This window comes from Thunnus thynnus, chromosome 24 (assembly GCF_963924715.1).
Source record: "Thunnus thynnus chromosome 24, fThuThy2.1, whole genome shotgun sequence".
Lineage (NCBI taxonomy): Eukaryota > Metazoa > Chordata > Actinopteri > Scombriformes > Scombridae > Thunnus > Thunnus thynnus.
This window is the reverse complement of record NC_089540.1, coordinates 8,659,105-8,679,069: the sequence shown is the minus strand read 5'-3', so window position 1 is coordinate 8,679,069 and position 19,965 is coordinate 8,659,105. Positions and strand designations below refer to the sequence as shown.

Genomic DNA, 19,965 nt, shown 5'->3' with positions numbered 1-19,965 from the left:
CAGAATGGGGACAAAACTTAAGAAACATCATCATGCTTACTGGACCTTAATGCTAGATAAGCTACACACACCTGAGTGTACAGACCTGGTCACACATAAACAAGGGTATGGATGCACACAAAAGGCAACAGACAGTGCTGTCATTTATCTGTGTTTACTGGCTGCATTGGAAACAGGTATCTAATATTGACATTGATATGCTGTTGGGTTGCTATTTGGTCCTCAGGAGATACAAACTGTATAAAAAAAATATTCAAACAGAGAAAGAAATGTAATACAAATAGAAAAAAGGCAAACTTTCCAACCTAGCTCTGCATCTGTAAAACTCAAATAACAACTACAAGCAAAGGCAGAGACTGTTTCACCTCAGACACTTTAAGAAATTCCAGGTATCCCCTCAAAGACTGAGGAATGTCTACTCCTGCACCATCAAGAGTGTCCTGACAGGGAACATCACTGCCTGGTACAGAAACCGCACCAAAACAGACCACAAGGCCCTGCAAGATATGGTTTGTTTGGCCGAACATACAACAGGCGATGTTTTAACCCTGCCTAAAGGATATTTACACCAGGTGCTGCAAGAATAAGGCTAGGAGAACCATTAAGGATCCCAAACACACAGATAACGGCCCCTGCTGCGGTCAGAAGAAGGTACTGAATACACCAGATCAGCACTGAGAGGCTTAGGAGGAGCTTCTACCCTCAGGACACTAGGATCCCCCCTCCCAGACATGCTCATATATTTACTACTATTCCTTCTATTTAAACTCATTTTAATGCACAAATTTAAAAAGGGAGTGGTGGGATTATATGATTACATGTGACAAATAAACTCGACTGATTGATTGACACAAGGAAAGGCCTTTGTCTGACACGTAAACACCCGCACGGCCTTCATCAAACAGGTGTTGTGCCATACATCCTAATGGTCTGACCTCCAGGCAGATATTGACCGAAACGGAGCGAAAAAGAGAGAGAGAGAGAGCGCGAGAGGGCGAGAGACAGAGAGCAGATAGCGAGGTTCATTAGTGAAGTACATAGCTTACATGTTTAAGTCTCTCTTGTGACTCTGCCTTTAATTAGGAAAATGTGGATGAGATTCGGAGTGTGTGTTTGTGTGTGAAGACAACCTCAGGAATGCATAAAAGTGTGTATTTCTGTGTGCATAGAGTTAATCCTTGTAATTTGGTATGTGGGACACAGTGTGACAGTGTGGTTGTGCCTGTGTATACGTTCCTTGATTTAATGCAGCTTGCATCTATTCAACTCGGTAGGGACAGAAAGCTGAGTCATACAGACTTCTGTGCCAGTATGTTGATATGCAAAGTGTCGCTATCGTTCTACACAAATGTGTGTGCGCCCCTCATTGCAGACTCCCTGCTGACGCTCAGGGCACAGAAATTTCAATCCGGACTTGCTGCCATGAGGAGAAAAAAACTTTCCGAAAGTTTCTTTGGTGCTATGAAACGCCAGCGCAGATGCTTCTGTTTTGTAGAGACGGATATCTGAGACGGCATTTGGCCTAGCGCTGTGCTAATTGTTGCTTCTTGAAATTGGTTTAATGGCTGGTTTCAACACACAGCTAATCAATATTAATCTCTGTTCCTCCTCAAGTGCTGCGTCCTGCAGACAACCTTGCCGTTAAGATATTCGCACTCCCACTCGCACACTTATTACTTGCGTTTTGTTTTTTTATATTACTCTCGCTTTCCCTCTGTCACCCACCAGCCCTTCTCCACATCACAAAACAAACAAAACAGACCCTCAGAGGATGGACGCACGGAGCCAAGTTGAGATATTTTTGTTTCATGCTACCCCTCTTCTACAGAACCCATTAGCCAATCCCAGGGCCCGTAATTAGTGCTGTCATTTTGATTGAGCGCGCGTGTCGCTCTCCAAATGAAACAACACTGTAATTATCTCATTATGCCGCGGCCTCCATCACTGACAACGCCAAATATTATCATATTAATGGCTGAAGACAGAGGCTGATTCTGGATAAAACATTAGAGGCGTATAAAGAGGGGGGGGGGGGCCTTGAGGTTTGTTGAGTAGCAGTTTGATGGGTTGACAATTCAGCGGCTGCTTTCCAAAGAGAGACAGAGGAGGTAGGGACCTATGCAGAAGTGTGTCTATATGCCTGCATGAACACACACAACCACATGCCCTATCCTATACATATATATATGTGTGTGTGTTTTGAGAGACAGGTAGGCTCCCCTGTTGTCATCATCAGCTAATAACTGCTGCTGTCTGCAGGCCTGTGGCCAGTTGCATAAACACAACTGATCCAAGCTTTAGTGGTCCTGCAATTTTCTCAATAGAGTAGTGTTATTTAAAACTGTCAGTCAAAGTGTGAGGCAAGAGAGTCAGCAGACCTCCAAATGGACATGAGAAGCCATGTTTCTCTGATTACATGCTGTACATTTTTAACTTAACCTCCCACCGCCCACACCTTTCCAGTGCTGTTCATTCAAAGCATAGTGAACTCCCCTTATGGTAAATTTTGTAGGAAACCAGGGCATGGTGCTTTGGATTTCTTTACACTAATTTTTCTATGTGATGTATGGATGTCTTGTATCTCATAAGGGCACCAGGCAGAATGAGTGACATGTAAATAGACTAAAACTAATCAATAAATCAATAAAGCCTTATTTTCCTATATTAGCTCAACCACAGAAATGGATGCCACTCAACTGTTTTTCCTTGGAGTATCGTTTTTCATCCATATTTCAGAGTATCTGACTATGCAGGTTGATATCTGACAGTGCACAGAGAGAGAGAGAGAGAGAGAGAGGGGGAGAGAGAGAGGGAGGAGAGAGAAAACTGGAGGAGGATAGAGACTGAGGGAAGAGAGGAAGGAGACGCCGAAGCAGGAAATGAAAGATGCGTCAGAAGACAGAATGAGAGCAAAAACCAAACAGCAACATAAATACAGAGATGGAAACTTGGAAAAGAGTGAAAGAAAGAGCAGGGGAACTGGAGTGAGAACAAAACTGTCTAGTATATGAAAGAGAGCGGGAGAGAGTGCGAGCCTGTGTGTGTGTGAGTAAAGCAACTATCCCGTGGTGTTAGTCAGTGTGAGGGCAGACTAATTAGGAAGTGTGCACCGCCGCCGGCTGGTTTGGCGACTTCTTCTTGCTGCGGCCAGCTGATTTAAACACAACACACGGGGGGGAAAAAAGCTCGGGCCGGCAGTTTTTCTTTGCTGCCTGCATGCTGGAGGTAAGCACACATCAAAGTGCGTGGTCAATGTTTGGTTTCCTGGTGTAATACTGGGAATAGCTGGACAGAAACTCAGTGGAGCTCCAACCTGGAAGCAATGGGAAAATAAAGTGACTTTCAGTGTCCCTCTACCCCGCAATTTATCAGTTGCGTGGGTCTTGGTTGACTATAGGAGGGGCTAAACACTAGATCCTAACTGAACCAGAACTGGTCTTTTTGTGATGATAATTACTTATCAGAGGAGGCCAATGTTCCGATAATTTAAAGGGGTATTTCAACAAATTATCCAGGTAATTCTTGGAAAAATCTTGTCTACGACACTGGATGCTACACTCTTGATAATGCAACTCCACAGTACAATGCCCTCATCGCTCTCAAACATACTTTGACACACTCAGAAAGGTACTTCCTCAGACCTTAGAAAGTCCCTGCAGAGCCACCTGACCTTCATGTGTAAAATTGGTGTAATAGCCCTTTAACATTGTGACTATTACCACAGTAAATTTGTCACCATTGCACAACATGTTCTCAGAAATGTCATCAGTATGGGAAGAAAGCATTGCTTGTTTTCTGTATCTTTTTTGTTTACAAAAAGCTAAATTAAGTTTTAAGACAGATAACGAAGTTAGTCACAAACCAGTAAAAACAAAACAAACTATGTTTATCAGACTTCTGACAAGAAAAAACTAATAATTTTTGCTTTTTTCTTATGAGGTAGTGCATTCTTTCCCCTCTTCAGGGATCTAAGATTCTTCAAATGAAACAGTCTTAGCAGGAACAATCAGTCAGGAGACATTGCTTACAATTTAAAGGGTATCAAACCAAAATGGGTGAGTAGCAGCATCTAATGTAACAGACACATTACTCATCATGTATCTGTTTTCTGTTGTTAGACAAGTGCACAGCCATAAAAATGAAACTAGATTAACTCACAATCTAACACTAGCTTCCAGTAACAGCGTGTTTGCTCGGCGTAACTGACCATGAACAAAGGGAAATCTGGAAGCCGCATGAATGTGAAAGAAAACATTTTAATTGCTCAGATAGAGCATAATAAAAGACACTTTAAAAGGCAAAAATGTCTTAATGTGCAGTCTACACTAATGATGTGTTGTTTTCAAGGGAAGAATATATCCTTTTTCTTTGAGCTCTTCCTCAGGCAGATGCTGTCTGACAACTAAATCCACGGCAGAGAACGAGGATGTGTTTTTTTTTTTCTTCCTGTTTGCAAAATGTGAATTTCTGCATCTGCGCTTATGGAAAGTCTTCTTGTATAAAGTCTGCTTTGCACTTCTTTCATGCTGCTTGCTTCCTACTTTTTCTGTCTATAGGGGAATAAAACTGTATCCTCGGTGCAGCACTCAAATGGAGCTTAGAAAAAAAGGAAACAGGGAAGAAAACCAACATTATTCAAGACTTGTAAAAAAAAAAAAAAAAGACGTAACAAATCTATATCCGAAAGACCTTGTAGCTTCTTTCTAAAATGTTTCAACAATTAGTCAAGCCTGTCTAGAGTGATTTAGGAATTGGACTTCGTCACAGTGTCGGGTAAAGTCAGAGGCATGTATTCCTCGTGCCACTGCTGAACCATAGAAATCTGAGTGCACGCTTACTGATGTGTCATTTACTTGTCTTAGCTTACGAGCTCACCTTCATCTTTCTTTTCTTAGCACAACGGTGGATTTTTAAAAGCACAACTCTCACAAGTCTGTACATCTCTCCACTTGGGCCTCTCTTTTTTTTTTTTTTTCCTCCCGTACTCCTCTTTCATCTCATCTCCCTGTTTCTTGCTCTGGCTACAAAGCATGCCTTCTGGCTAATAAAATTTGACAAGCATAGCTAACCTTTTTTCTCCACAGGTCAGCCTCTAGCATAGCTCTAATCAAATGTGATGCCCATCACGGCACACACCTGCCATTGAAGGCCTAATGAAAATGTCCAACAGTAAATTAGGGAGACAGCGCTGGGAGTCCACTGTTGAGGGCTTGACAGGAGGGGAGGGGAAGGGAGGGGGGCGGGCACTACCATGTTTAAGTTGGCAAGACTATGCGTGGACGCAGAGGTATGCAACGCTTACCTTCACAAACATTCGGATAAAGCTGTCTTAGCATTAAGGACACACAAGGAGACACCGTCTCCCACATGTATAATGAGCAGATTTCTTTCTCAGCATCATTAAAGCAGTGTAATGTAAAAAGATGAAAGCAAACAGATATGTTGTTCCCACGGAAACAACAAAAATCCTGCATTGCTACAGCTACAAAGGATTGCTTTAAATTAACATAAAGCATTCTGAAACTGGAAGTGAAAAGTAGGCTTGTTTGCTTATAGATATACACACACAGTAAGTGAGCTTACACCTGTGATTTTTGTGCATCAGTATAAAAAAACCTCACCGGACCACACACACACACACACACACACAGCATTGTTGCTAGGTTACACCGGGGTTCCTCGCAGATATATGACATGTGGGTGGCTGTGTGCGCGCGCGTGTGTGTCTGTTTTTGACCATGTGTGTATATCTGTGTGAATGAACGGCATGGGGGTTCCAACCTCATGGTTAACTGTGTGTGTTTTAACAGATGTACCTGTTTTGTGAATGAGCGCCCTCGTCCAAGGCGCAGGCGGTGGTAGGTGAATGGAAATAGCCGGCAATGAGGGAGCATGTGTGAATGTGCGTGCATGATGTGGTTGGGTGTGACTGCGGAATACATCTGAGGTCAGCCAACACAGCCAAGAGAACTGGGGTTGTATTTTTGTAGTTTTGGCCTTCATTTAAAATCAGTTTTGATAACATTGTACTCACCAAAGTATCTGCTGAGATCTGAGAATGCAGCAACAAACGCCAGCAGTCAGCATTCAAACAGGTTGTGAACAAGCTGAGACTTCAGCCTGATTATAAACCACTTTATTTGGAGGTCAAACTGAAGTGAGTTCACATGAAAGCTAAATAATCATCCCTCATTCAACAGGAAACCTTCTCCCGCACAACTAGAGTAGTACGGTTAGTCAAATTTGAATCAAAAAAGTCGGTCAGTAAAATGTGATGGATGATTATAACTGACAGTTTGAGTAATAATTTTATAGTTTGCCTTCATTTTCTCTTCCAAATAATTTTGGTTAACCCGAGTGCTTCTTTAAAACCTGCCGGCCAATCACAGCTCTTCAATTCATGTTCCCAATTAAAAACCCTAACCCAATTAAAAACCAGGGGTGACCTGGCATTTTCCATTATTGGCCCCAAACTGTGGAACAGTTTCCCTTCCAATGATATCCTTAAAACTCATCTTAAGACCCATTTCATTCATGTTCTTTTGATCCTCATAATTATATCTGTGATTTTATTTGATAGTAACTGTCATCTCTCTGTAAAGCTTGTGTCCCTTGCCCCGTCGGACATTGTTGTAGCGAGGTCATCATGTTTCCAGATCTCAGCGGTTAACTTGATGAGTACAATGTGATTATTACTGATGGAAATGATGGTCAAAACAATGAAAACAAGAACCAAGTTGTAATAAACCTTTAATAAGTCTACAACTAACATGTTGAGACCAACTAGCTTACACACTGACATTAAGCAATTCAAACTAATATTTAAGGATAAGGGCTGACCTTGTTACATCTCTTCTCTACTATCTGTCAAATAAAGGCTAAAATGCCTTTATTTGTTATGGAATAAGCTAATGTTTGTCAGGCTTTGGCCACACTGTCAGCACTTGTTACTAGCATCAATTCATTATTCATTAAATACAAGATATCGCCGGACTTATCCTTTACGTACCTACTGCTAATATATTCTATATCACTTGAAAGCTCTGCATGCAAAGGTTAACAACAAAAATAAGAGGTGAACACATTTTTTTTTATTATTCGAGACAACACATGCAGAATGACCGACCTCTAACAACCTTATTATACATTTATTTCAGTATTTCTTTGTCTCTGGAGACTCCCTCATACAGTATACAGAGTTAACAAGCCAGAGAAGGCTGCTCATCCATCATGCTAATGCTAAAGACTATCTAATATACATTATGAGCAAAACAGGGGAGGGAGAATGGACAAGTGACACAGTGAGAGTGTGAGAGAGGAACAGACACAGAGAGAAACGGAGGGAGAAAACAGGCTGGTAATGAAGTACCCACCACTAGTGGATGAGAGCTAAAGTGGTCTAACAGATCTGTCAGGCTGCTAGACTGTGGCTAATTATCCCCCTCCCTCCTTTGTCTGCATCCTCTCTTCTGTCACTTCCTCCCACTGGAATTTACTCTGCCTATCGAACACGTTTTCTCTCTCTCCCTCTCTCCCCATTTTGGCTTCCCTCTTTCTCTACACTCTTCTCCTGCTTTCTCTTTTTCTCTCTGTCCCTCCGTCTGTCACTTCTTTCCATTCCCCATCTGTCTCCTTTCCATGTCCAACCTCTCTCTCTCTCTCTCGCTCTCTGTATCCTCTCTTTTTTCTGGATGAGATTGGGTGTCTGGGGCTTAGTTTTTTGATTTGCAAGTCAATAGTAATTTCTGTCAGAGAGTTTAGTTTAAGTTGAGGGAAGTTTTAATGTGGCCTGTATTATTTCATACGTGAAATGATAAATTTACATTAGAATCCTCTCTAGATTTCCCTCTTTTCTCTCTTACATAGAAAAAGTGGCTGCAAGTTAAACTCTAAGGTTTCAAAAGCCTCAGCAGTAATAATATATAATACAGTAGGAATAACAACACTGACAACCAGTGTACGTCTGCAAGCATTAACTGAAAACGAGTGGCTCCAACACTCCAGTATTAGACTAAATAAAAAGTTTTACTCAAGTTCAAGCACATTTTTGTCAATAAACTACCTTAAATTCAACTCCAACATTCCATCTTTGCACACAGCTGTAGGACCAAATGCTTAACAAACTGTTCAGACCTGTTTCTAGATCCATTTACAGCACATGCCACGTTCCTACCTGGCATCAGAATATCTCAAATGCATCTCAAGTACCCCCTTGGGTTTGGATTTCATCTGCCCACTAAATAATTTTATCTGGGAAATCTGTAAACTTCCCTAAAAGACATTTGCACTCCGTCACACAGCTACTGAAGTGGACACGAAAATATGTATGAAGGTTTAAGGGAGTTTACGTTCATACTGGGTAGGACTTTTGTCCCCAAATTTTTGGACACTTTAGCACACAGACAAGGCGACCAAGGAGGTTTCTGCGGCCAAACAAGATGTTCTTCTCTGACCTCAGTCCAAATGAACATGTGTGGAGACCTGGCAAAGCATCAGCGGAACAGATACCGAGTGTCTGCTGAGGTTTGCAGGTCGAAGACTTCAGGCTTTTATTAACAGCAAAGGATTTCCGCTAAATTATGAAAATGATGGCTTTATTCAAGTATATGTTAATTTGCCTGATTGCTTTTTGTCTCCTAAAATAGAGAGACGATGTTTAAAAAAAGGACTACAATCAAGACTAATAGTCAGCACTTTAATCTCACAGTAATTGTTTCATTTTAAATGTGCTGGAGACAACACAAACAAAGCAACTGTCCTACTGTAGCTCTTTCCAACTTCCAGCCATCCTCGTTTTGGGTTCATATCTGTATCAAGATCTGGCCGCTGGTGATTACGTCTGCTCAGAACATTTTCAGCGCCAAGTGTGTGTGTGAACAGACAGGGATACAGCTGGTGGCCTGAGAAATGTGGTGGCATGAAATTCAAACATTAAAAAAAAAATCGTAGGGAGGGCTGAGCAGAGGCAACCTTCTGCTTTCAGGGATGTGTTCTGCTGCACCTGGGCCCTGTGTATGTTTATGAGAGAGTGTGTGTGTGTGTGTAAGAGAAAGAGACACGGTTACTTGCAGAGGAAAGTCTTGGATCACTAACTGAGCCCTTACTAAAAAATTAAAAACTGAGGAAAGGAAAACATTCAAACCATTAATATTTTTCCATATTTTAAGCTCAGCAGCCAAACTGCCCCCAAACTAACTTTTGGGTTTTTTTTTTTAGTTCTTGCAATGAACTTTATGGAGAAATGTAATTATCAAGTGAAAATAACTAATCTTTTTTTTTTTTTTTAAGAGATTTTAAAAACTTGAGGGTCAAAATGATCACAAACATAACAGAAGAGTTATATGAATCATGCATGGCATTACTGTGAGACTGTGTGTGGGTGTGTGTTTGTGTGTCTATATGAGAGTTTTAGTACAGTGTAAGCATGTGCTCATGTTTTATGCATTTTCCCGGCTTGGTAGACCATGAATGTAGATATGTGCAAATATTCTCTCGCTCATGCCGGTCAAGCCATGGGGTCCGTGACCTTGTGTGTGCACGCCTACACAATTTTGTGCATCTACCCACTCCCACTAATCTGCACAGACACACAGATGCAAATTTGAAAAAACAAACACATATGGATTAAACTGCTTGTGAAGTAAACTAAACCAAGTATTCGGGTCCTCGCAAGTTTAGAAAAACATAAATAATCAATTTTTTTTCCTCTTCCTCTGCTGTCTCACCTTTCTGCAGGCGGCGGTCTGGACTTGTTGACCTTGGCGTAGAGCCCGTCCAGCTCCTCGGCGGAGGACTGAGGTTGGTTAGTCCCCCCTTTCGGTGCCGCAGGGGAGGGCGTGCGACTGACGAATGACTGAGGCGAGGGTGGCTGGCGGAAGTTGTTGATGCGGGCGTAGTTGGGGTCGCTGTCGTCGTCTTCCACATCGGGGAGGGAGGCCGGGTCCGGGGTGAAGTGGCCGGAGCGGATCTCGGCGTAACGCGGATCATAGCTGTCAGCCAGGAGGAGAGGAGGCAGTTACATATTAAAAGAATAAATAAGACACGCCGAAGAATAAGCCTCGCTTCAGTCTGCTGGTATGAGCTACACATTCAACTGAGCAGTTGTTTCGGAGGACCAGGCGGGTGCATGTTGCTGCGTCGGGATAATTCACAACTTGTCAGGTAAGGTGTCAATCACAGTTTTTTTACTACACTGGTGATTGTGTGAACTTTCTGACTCTCTCAGCACTTCACTGTGTTGTAAACCTCTCTCTTTTGACACTTTAAACTGTGAAAAAAAAAAACCAACACAGAGACTTATTCCACACTCAGGTCTGATTCATACCCGTCTCTGTTGTCAGGGATCCTGTCCAGCTCCTCTTCACTGAGGGCCTCCAGTTTGTTTTTGGATATTTTAGCTGCATCTTTGCTCTTGTCTTCTTTCTTCTTCCCAAACCTGGAACAAGAAGCACAAAAAAGGGACATGGATGCAACACAGTGAGTTTTAAATGACCTAAATTATTCTCTGATACAGGGGGATGGAATGACATCAACTTCCTGTTCATCTTTAAGACCTTAAAACCTCCTCAGGTAGACAGTACCACAGCCTGCCAAACGCAATTTTATGTTGGGAGTGTTTTAATCTTTCTGGAGATTTTTATGATGAAACTACAAACTTCACTCAAGCAACAGAGCTTGCAGGAGTTGATGAAAGAGACTCTCAAACTCACACAACTTGCAAACACACACAACCTCCACCTTGCATCACCTTTCCAAACACGTGCATACACATTCGTCCACTGGTAGACAAACTCATTCCTGTATGTCCTTTAGTGGCTTTACTTGGAAAAAGACTGCCTAATGCTAGATAGTGTGTGTGTGTGTGTGTGTGTGTGTGTGTGTGTGTGTGTGTGGGGGGGGGCAATAAAAACAGGTACAGTTGTCACACCATATGGAGCATGAATATTTTAAAATATTCAATAAAACAGTTGTTACACCACAGTGTGTTATAGTTTTCATATCAACTTCGCCATTACGACCATCATCACCATCATCATTCTGGATCATATCATTCCGCTTATTCTCTCATTTTACAGACAAAATACACTTGTCACCTCTGCTCCAGTTATAATGAAGCTCTATTTCACACTTGTAAGAAATTAAGTCTTTTCCTCTAAATATTTCATATTCTTCTATCTCTCCTTCACATCATCTTTCTCACCAGGCCCCACCGCCCTCTCTCATCTCCCCTCTGCGTCTCTCTCTCTCTCTCTCTCTCTGTGTGTCGCATCCTCTGTCTCACCCGCCAACCCATTTCTTTTTTGCTCTCGCCCTCTCCTTTCCTCTCAGCTCCTGCTGAGCCAATCTAATGTCTGTGTTTATCTCATTAACAGCAAAGCACTTCTCATTACTGCTACAGGCAGATACGTGGCCTGAATGGTAACCCGCTGGCCTGGCCAAAAGTGGCGCTCAGCATCAGAGCCGCAGTGAAACCTGGACAGGATTGTCATTTTGGCCTGGCACCATCCTGCAAACCAATTACTGTGGTTTTAAGGTAATCTACTCACTTTATTTTTTTTACCTGTGTGTGTGTGTGTGTGTGTTAATGTTGCCAGCAGCAGGTCAGACATTTGCATAGCGTATGTTTTGCTGTGAAGACTGCAGAGAGGTGACTAATTAAACGATCTTCTTTTACAGTTAACGGTCACTTTATGTTTTTATGCCCTATACTTGTGAGTCTATGTGGCCCCATACAAACTTTCTACATACTAATGAATTTACTAGCTCATACACATTCATGCTCACACAGGTGTTTTGACTCACCATTGGCTAATTAGACCCCTTCTAGAACACCGTTATCATTCCTCGGGGCAACACACACCATGTTTGATGCTTGTCAAAACACCCACATAAGATGGTTTTTTCAGGACACATCTCTGTCCTGCTCTCCAGAAAATCGCAGATTTTCTCCAGAAAAGCAGAATAACTATAAACTCCTGCGTGGGTGTGCAGGACATTTAAAATATACCCCAGCAATAAAGTTATGAACTATTGCAGAACCAATGTTTGGATCATTTAAAAGTCTACATCCATAAAGTTAGTGGATATGTGAGAGACAGATAGAAAAAACTTGTTAAAACCAGAGCAGCAAAGGCGAGATATCCCCATTTTAAGTTCTTAGTATGGGTCAATCTCCAAAAATACTGGATCCTACACTTCCCATAATACAACTCATTAGACCCTCCCCTGCCTGGTGAGCCCCCACGTCTCCTCACCCCCAGTTTCTAACACAGATTGTCTGTTAAAGTCCCGACACTTAATAGTAAACCCACACAGGTGGGGGTTTTTTTAACAGATTTTTTTTGCCTCTTCTCATGGCTGGTTAATGCACGGCCGGATAAATTACACCTAGAACAGTCTTATTAATACAAGGAGTCAGATGACCTCAATTGACTACGGTAGAGCTCTGCCTATCTTAAACCTGAGCAGAGGTCTAATCAACCAGAGTGAGTGAAAACACCTGTGTGGGTGTGCAGGGACTTTAAGCTGAGATAACCTTGATGACTTGACAAAGCTCCTGTATGCCACAGAAGATGTTATACAACTGTTTTGAGAGGCGGTTGAGTAGCACTAACCATGACTGGTAAACTGATCTTGATGTGTAAAATCGGTAGAGTGCCCCTTTAAGCAAAACTGGCATGCAGTACAGCTTCACACTGATCTCGGGGGGCCTTTGAGGAAGTTTAAATGTGACATCTGTAACATCCTTGTTTTATCTTTATATTTTTTTTTACCTCAGGTGATGTCACTGCCCCCGTTGCTGTGATATTTTTCCACATCACTTCCTGGAGATCACTTGTCACAGAGACAGTGTGGGCAATGCCGCAGCAAGCATCTTTTTTCTGAAGTTTTTTTTTTTTTTCTCTTTTTCTTGGAACTATTTTGATGTTCTGAGCAATCCCACATCATGCCAGTGCCAAAAGCAGACTACCAATTACCTCAGCGAGAACTGTACAGAATGTTGTATTGTTGGAAAAGGAATATCAACACTATTCATCTTAGTTTGCATCAATAGATATATAATTATATTACACATAAATATATGATTATCTAAAATCCCAGGTTTATCTGTCTGAGCTGCCTGCCCCCTTAACCGCCCACCCACCCACTCTCTCACTCTCTCTCTCTCACACACACACACACACACACACACACACACACAGACAGAGCACCTTAATCAATATTCCAAGGGGGCAGAAGTCCACAGCTGGACCCATCATTATATCTGCATTAATTAGGAAAGCCTCTTTTTCTCACTGCAATTGTCTGAGACATGGAAGGAAAAAGGAGGAGGGGGAGACGCAGGTTGAGGATGGGACTCCCAATTAGAGACATGTACCTGCCATGAGGGATGTGGATATCCCCCGCTCTCCCATTATCTCACCCCTTCTTCATTGCCAAAACTCCCATCTTTTCCCATCGCGGTGAGCCAACTGTTTAACGGTGTCTCATTGCTTTCCTCTTTTCTCTCTTTGTCTTTTTTTTCCTCTTCTCTACTTGCTGTCTGTTCTTTTTTCCCCCCGCATTTATTAATTCTGTCTCTTCTCAGGACACTTTCTGCTCTGTCACTCTTTCAGAAATCTGACAGTTAATTTCCTGTTGAGTGCTAGAGTGCCGCTGAATTTAAAAATTAAAAAAACTTGACAGAGCCATACGGTACACACGAGTGGAAGTAAGCAAATGCACAGAAGACGACTCTAGAAACCTCAGTAACTTAGATACATGCACAGTAATCGAGAAACCAATATATCGCTCACAAACGCAGGTACGCAGCCACGCACGCACTCGAGTAGACAGCAATATACATCAACACGGGCGACGCACACGCGGTAACTCTGTAGGGAACTGCAAACAGTCTCATGGAATAGGACATCTCATTAACTTAGCATTATCTACCTACACAACCACTCCATCAAACTCTCATTAGGAGGAAGTAGGGGGTCCGGGTGAGTCAGACTGCTCTTGTGTCCCATTTAATACACTCCCCACTGTCACAAGAGCTACTGGGAACCATTATTAGTGTGTCACTGTCATCATTAGCCCGCCGCTGCCACCGACTCCTCGCCGTCACCTCGGTGGGCCCAGGATCCTGAGAAGTGATGCAACTGGACTGTTCGGTTTGCACTGAACTCTGGAAATAAGAGTTCTCGCTAGTATGTTTGTCGCTATATTTGAATATTGATGATATAATAGTATTTTTTGTCAGCGTCCAACTGGTTTAGAAGAATCTGGCATCTTTCTATTTGACTGAACTTCCTTGTGAAAACTACTTAACTTTACAAAATCAACACCGGGATTTGGACAATCGTAGCCAGTGAGTCGCACGGAAAACTCACCGCAAAGCAAGCAGCTGGTAAGAAACTGGACTGACTGTAATTACTACAGCTAATGTCATTCTCATTATTGGAGGGAGAGGGGGGAGGAGGAGACGACGGGCGTGTGCGTGCGCTCAGTTAGCCGTGCTCTAATGAGGCTCTATATGTAACATTGAGATCACAGCTAGCCGGTGTGGTGATGTCACCAAACTGACCTGTGCAATTAGCCCCCCAGGGAGGGAGGAAGAGGCCAGAAGAGCTCTCTCTATTAGAAAAACTTAACTATTACATTTAACAGACTTAAACTGCAGCTACAGACTTAACATCTCCTCTCTCTCTCTGCAGAATGAACGGCCTTTTCTCCATCTATCTTTCAAGAAATCGTCCGTTTGCTTCCATTCTCAGCATTAAGAGCGCTTTCTTTTCTGCAATTGAGACAATAACTGACGGTGTGCAGTGTGAGTTGATTGTGTGTAGTCTTAATAAGCTTTCTATCTGGTGCGGCAGGAAGTCAGTGGGTGGTTGGTTATCGCCAGGCATAACGAGGGATGTGAGAACACTGTCTGGCACTGTGGATGTGTGTGTGTGCGTGTGTGTGCGGGGTGGACGTCATGTTTTCAGGCTGAGGACAAGCATTTAATTGACATGTGTGTATGTGTATGTTGCGTGTGAGCGCTCACATGCTCGCTGACTTGATGAAACTCGTGAACACCTTGCCATACAGTGTTTGAGGTGTAGCACGCACACACACGCACACACAAGCTGAAGCTCTACACACACAACAGCACAGCAGAGCATGAAGGGCTCATCTTTGCAGAGACACTGGTTTAGCATCTTGTCTGTGTTGGAGGAAAGAGATGAATAGAGGAGAAGAAAGGGAGGCATGGAAGAAAGAAAACTAAATGAGATGAGAAGAAAGGAATAAAAAAAACTAATAGCACAGTATAACAATAATCTTCACTTGTAGAGCATTTTTCAAAACCCCTGTAACAAAGTGCTTCTGAAAAGAAAACAGATTAAAAACTGACAATAACAAACACAAATCGAAAACTTGCAGTATATATAATGAAAAACATAAACTGGATTAGATAGTAAAATCAAGTAAAAACACCCAGAAAAAAAACAAGCCAAATCAGGATGAGATATTTGCTTGTTTTAAGAAGAAATTTAAAAGATGATTCTGCAAACCCTGTTTTGTACAAGACTACAAAGACTTTGTCGCCTCCAGTTTTATGCTAGGACTCTGGATGAGAATATCAGGCTACAGAGAAGCTCATATGGGACTAGAAGGTCAGAAATATACAGAGTCAGACCATGAAGTGCCTTAAAAGTAATCAGTAATATCTTAAAATCAATGTGAGCTAATGTCAACAACAGATTCTGATGCTTTTTCTGCAACATTAACATTATCGTCATCTCCTTCAGTGTTGCTATTATGCTGCAAAATCCAAGATATTCAGGTGTCGGACAGCGATGGTTTGGCCCTGATCTGCTGCCTTGTGGATATACTTCTCAATCCTCCAGGTACACATAAAGTATGTGAGCAACGACGCACAGTACATACAGACTATATGTGTTGGTGAAAAGCATCATGAGCCTTACAAGCCTGACATACTGAATTCTGTTCAGTCTGTAGCTGCCCGATTGATTTTTGGTCAAGACAAATGAAGAGGGAGTTACAACATTCGAGGCATGAGGAGATAAAAGCATGTAGGGTAAAATGGTTTTGATGCCTCTACAATTATAAGTAGATATTTTTGAAATATTTCTAAGATGATAAAAACACGACTGGACAAGCCTTGTGGTATGATGCTCAAACAGAACACCAAGATTTCTTGCAACAGGGTTGCTATGTTCTAAGGAAGAAGAAGGTGGCCAATAGCTGAAATCAAGCGAGAAAACTGGCCAAATATCCTATTTGCCTCGGAGAATGAGCGAGAGACTAAGATAGAGAGGTGAAAAGAAGCAGAGTGGGTGAAAGAAAAGACGAGAGAGAGAGAGAGAGAGAAAGGCAGAAAAAGAATGAGTGAGAAAGAAATTAAACGAGCAAGCCAGAAAAAAGTGAAAGCAGGCTAAATAGCCTATCCGCCTCGGAGAATACACGAGAGAAGCTAAGAAAAAGAAATAGCCAGACAAGAAAGAGAGAAAGAAAGAAAAAAAGTGAGGGAAAAAAAAAAAAGGAGGAGAGATGGATGGGTGAGCCAAAGCTCCTGTGAAAGTGCAGCTCAGCTGGGGAGGAATAAGGAGCTTAGGAATATATAGAAGCAATGCTGCTGCGTTCAGAGGCACAGGGAGAACAGTTAATCAGCCAAGCAGAAATGTTATCGCAGTAATTAGATTGCTCTGTATGTATTTGGAGAGCAGCACACATATCTCAGTGGAGTTTGCAGTAAAGAGAGACAGATAAAGGGAGAGCGAAAGAGAAACAAACTGAGGGGCAGACTGAAAGAGAAATGAGAGACACACAGAGAGAGAGAGAGAGAAAGAGATTAACACTATGGAGGGTTGTGATGTAACACAGTGCCTCCTTCTCCTGTTCTGGCACCGTGGTGTTGCTTTCACGGTGAGACTAGTCGGAAAATATTCCAGGCCTGAAATAGACAGAATTACATTCGCGGTAAAAAATAGACAACAAGCGCTCTTTAGAATTGGTGTGGTTTCCTGGTGGAAATGAGGATCAGGCTACAAGTAGGCTCTCGCTCGACAACAAGTTCACATCAGGCCACTGAAATCCCGCATGTGATTGACGGGCACCGCGAGCCAATCCTGGCCTGTTTGCGGAAAATCCCACCTCCGCTCTATAATGAAAACAGCCAGCAGGTCCTGAGTTTTCCCCCTACGGGCATAATTAAATCTATTTATCCGACTTCCTCTCCATATGCCCTGCTCCGCATACCGGCAATTTGGCCCAAATCAGCTTCTATTAATGGCTGATATTAGCAGTGATAGCACTAAAAAGAGTCTGAGAGCTAAAACTGCAGTTAGGAGAGATCCATCCGATGCTCATCCCATCATAATTAAAACAGCTCCAGTTAGAGCCTATTAATAATGTAGAGGAGGGGGGAATGCGAGTGGAGGATTCATCCGTTAGTACTTATTTTGATATCTAATTCTTGAAACTATGTTAACTCAATTTCACAGCAAAGAGAGGAAGGAGGAGAATATTGTAAGGTCAAAATGTTTTATTACTAGCTAAACTACTTGCCTAATACCTTGCCTGTGTAATCTACAACCCTGCTGCAAATATATAACGGCCAATAGAGGCGTAATCATTTTATTTTCCTTTTTAAATGACTTGAATTTAACACCTAGAGGAGAGAAGATGGAGGCAGACTGACAGGTATGAACGCACAGCAGGTTGTTCCCAGGGGAGCAGAAAGCAGATAAGGAAAGCTTGTCTTAATCAACGCCTGGTCAGTCCCCCGAGTACTGCATCAGTCAGACAAAAGATAGAGAGATTGAGGGAAGAGAGGAAAAAGGGGGGGGGGAGGAGGTGCCAGGAAAGGACACAGGGAAAGGGAGGAAAAAAAAGAGGAGGAGACAGAGAGGGAGAAGAGGGACAGGGAAAGGGAGAGATGATGGGAGGAGGGAAAGGGAGAGAACATGGTGAGAAGGAGGGAGAGTAAAAAATAGAAGAAAGTTAAGGAGAGAGAAAAGGAACACAGGCAGAGAAGAAAGAGAAAGGAAGGAAGACAGAGATCAAGGGATGAAAGGCTCAAGAAGGAAGCATAAAGAGAGAGAAAGGGAAGAGAAAATGAAGCAAATGTAAACAAAATAGTTAAGAAAAGAGTGGTGGAGGAGAAGAAGAATGAAGAGGGGAGAAGAGGTTTTTTTTCTTCCTGACAGCCGGAGAGTGAGAGTGGCTGGGCCATCCAGGGGCCTCCTGGTGAAATATGGGCCTCCCTTTAATTGTTTGCATCCTGATACGCGGCATATTTTAGCAATTCCACACAAAATCCGTCGCCCCCGGCAATTTGTCTTGTCTTTTCTCTTCCCTTCCCACTTCTGTCAGGGAAGCCATTAATATTTAACGAGACCGCTGAGCTACACGTCTCATTCTCAGACTCAGCCATTTTGGAAGGCGGTGTGTATGTTGTCTCTGTGTGTGTGTGTGTGTGTGTGTGTGTGACGCCTCCAACCACTGTCCTAAAGGGTATCTTAAAGGGTTAGTTCACTTAAATTACACTCTTGTGGCACCTTATGGCAATGGAGGTAAATAGTCTAGGGACTAATTCACCACAGTTTTTTTCAATGCTTTGAGCACAGACAAAATTTCATTCACCTTTATTTTCTCGGGTTGGAGGAAGAATCTCAAAGGCTGAGACCTCAAAACACGTAACAAATAAAACCAAAACTATGTGCATGGCTAAATACCACCAGGGTTAAGTGGTAAACTATCCCTGTTCAGAAAATGTACAGGCTTAATTATGATTTTGTGTATTTTTCCCTTAATTGCTCAGTGCATATTAATGAGTAAAGAATGAATGTGCATACATGCATTTTAATTTAAGGTGGATAGTTAAGGATCCTGTGGGATTAGAGGCTCTGATGTGAGTGAAAGAACGCGCCGTGTAAGTGTCAGTTTATTTACTGCTGAATAACTATCTGTTGAGTTCTGTCGTGTTTTTTTTTTTTTTTTTTTCAAAAATCCTTAACATTTTCCCAGCTGGCGGCTAGGGAAAAGGCTAGGTCACCATGGCTCCAGATGAGAGCCGTTGGCAGACTGGGAAAGGTTAGACTCTTGGCTCCTCCGCTCCCTTCCACACATCCTCAGACAAGAAACACTTAACCTTGTCCGTCTGGAAGGCAGAGGTCAACGCTCTGTGTGTGTGTGTGTTTTAGTGGGAGATGCGTGAGGGGGCAAGGAAAGGCGCAAGTAAGAGAGAGGGAATGTGTGTGTCCTCTTGCATGTGTGTGTCATTAGCGGACCTTAAATGACAGAGGAACTCCATCCATCACTCATGGCATGAAGATGACTGAATAGGACATAACCGCTATTGGAGGTGTAATTGCTTCCTGGCGCCCCTATGCTTTGAGTGTATGTGTGTGTGCATGAGTAGGTAAGATCAAATGCTAATTGGTCGTGACTGTTTCCTGTGGCCACATGAATACCTTTAATTGGCCGGTGAGTGATGGGCAGTCGGCTGCTGAAATGCCGCTGAGCTGTCCGGCTGATATGAATGTGTCTGCACTTCAAACTGTCCGTCCCTCAGGGTCAATTCAAATGTCATAACTCGATAGGAACTGATGGATCGTGAAAGTGATCAACACAAATGGAAGTCTCAGCTCACTGTCTTATTTGATAATTACCTTGTGGGCAATAATTCATTGTATGAATGTGGGTATCGTATTCCTCAGCTGGATGAGTAACCGATGTTACCAGAGGAAATAAAAATGAAAAAAAAAAATGTAATTCCTAAATGAGATCTGTGCCATTTGAAAACTGTGACAGCTACTCTGGTGAAATGATTGCTGGCAAAACTCAAGAGAGCATTACCATGTGATTAGCTTTCTGAAGATTGCTTCTTACATAACGGTTAATCAGATGATGCAAGATGTAAATCAGCGTTGGGCATTAAGCAAAAGGAAAAAAAAACTGAAAGAAGCTAGA

General features: G+C 42.5%; 1 protein-coding gene and 1 long non-coding RNA gene across 10 annotated transcripts in view; one reads left to right on the top strand and one right to left on the bottom strand.

Annotated features, from left to right (window-relative positions):
* pard3ba (par-3 family cell polarity regulator beta a) overlaps positions 1-19,965 on the bottom strand; it is a 163,752-nt gene that overhangs the window by 34,442 nt on the left and 109,345 nt on the right. For all 9 annotated transcript variants that reach the window (XM_067583569.1, XM_067583567.1, XM_067583570.1 and 6 more), the window contains 2 exons: positions 10,325-10,435; positions 9,726-9,989 (listed from right to left, as the gene is read on the bottom strand). In XM_067583569.1, coding sequence (XP_067439670.1) covers positions 9,726-9,989; positions 10,325-10,435 — 375 coding nt within the window. The remainder of the gene's footprint in view (positions 1-9,725; positions 9,990-10,324; positions 10,436-19,965) is intronic.
* LOC137177354 (uncharacterized) lies at positions 10,386-19,054 on the top strand. Its single transcript, XR_010926082.1, has 3 exons — positions 10,386-10,476; positions 11,399-11,533; positions 12,779-19,054. It is a non-coding gene; the product is annotated as an uncharacterized lncRNA (long non-coding RNA).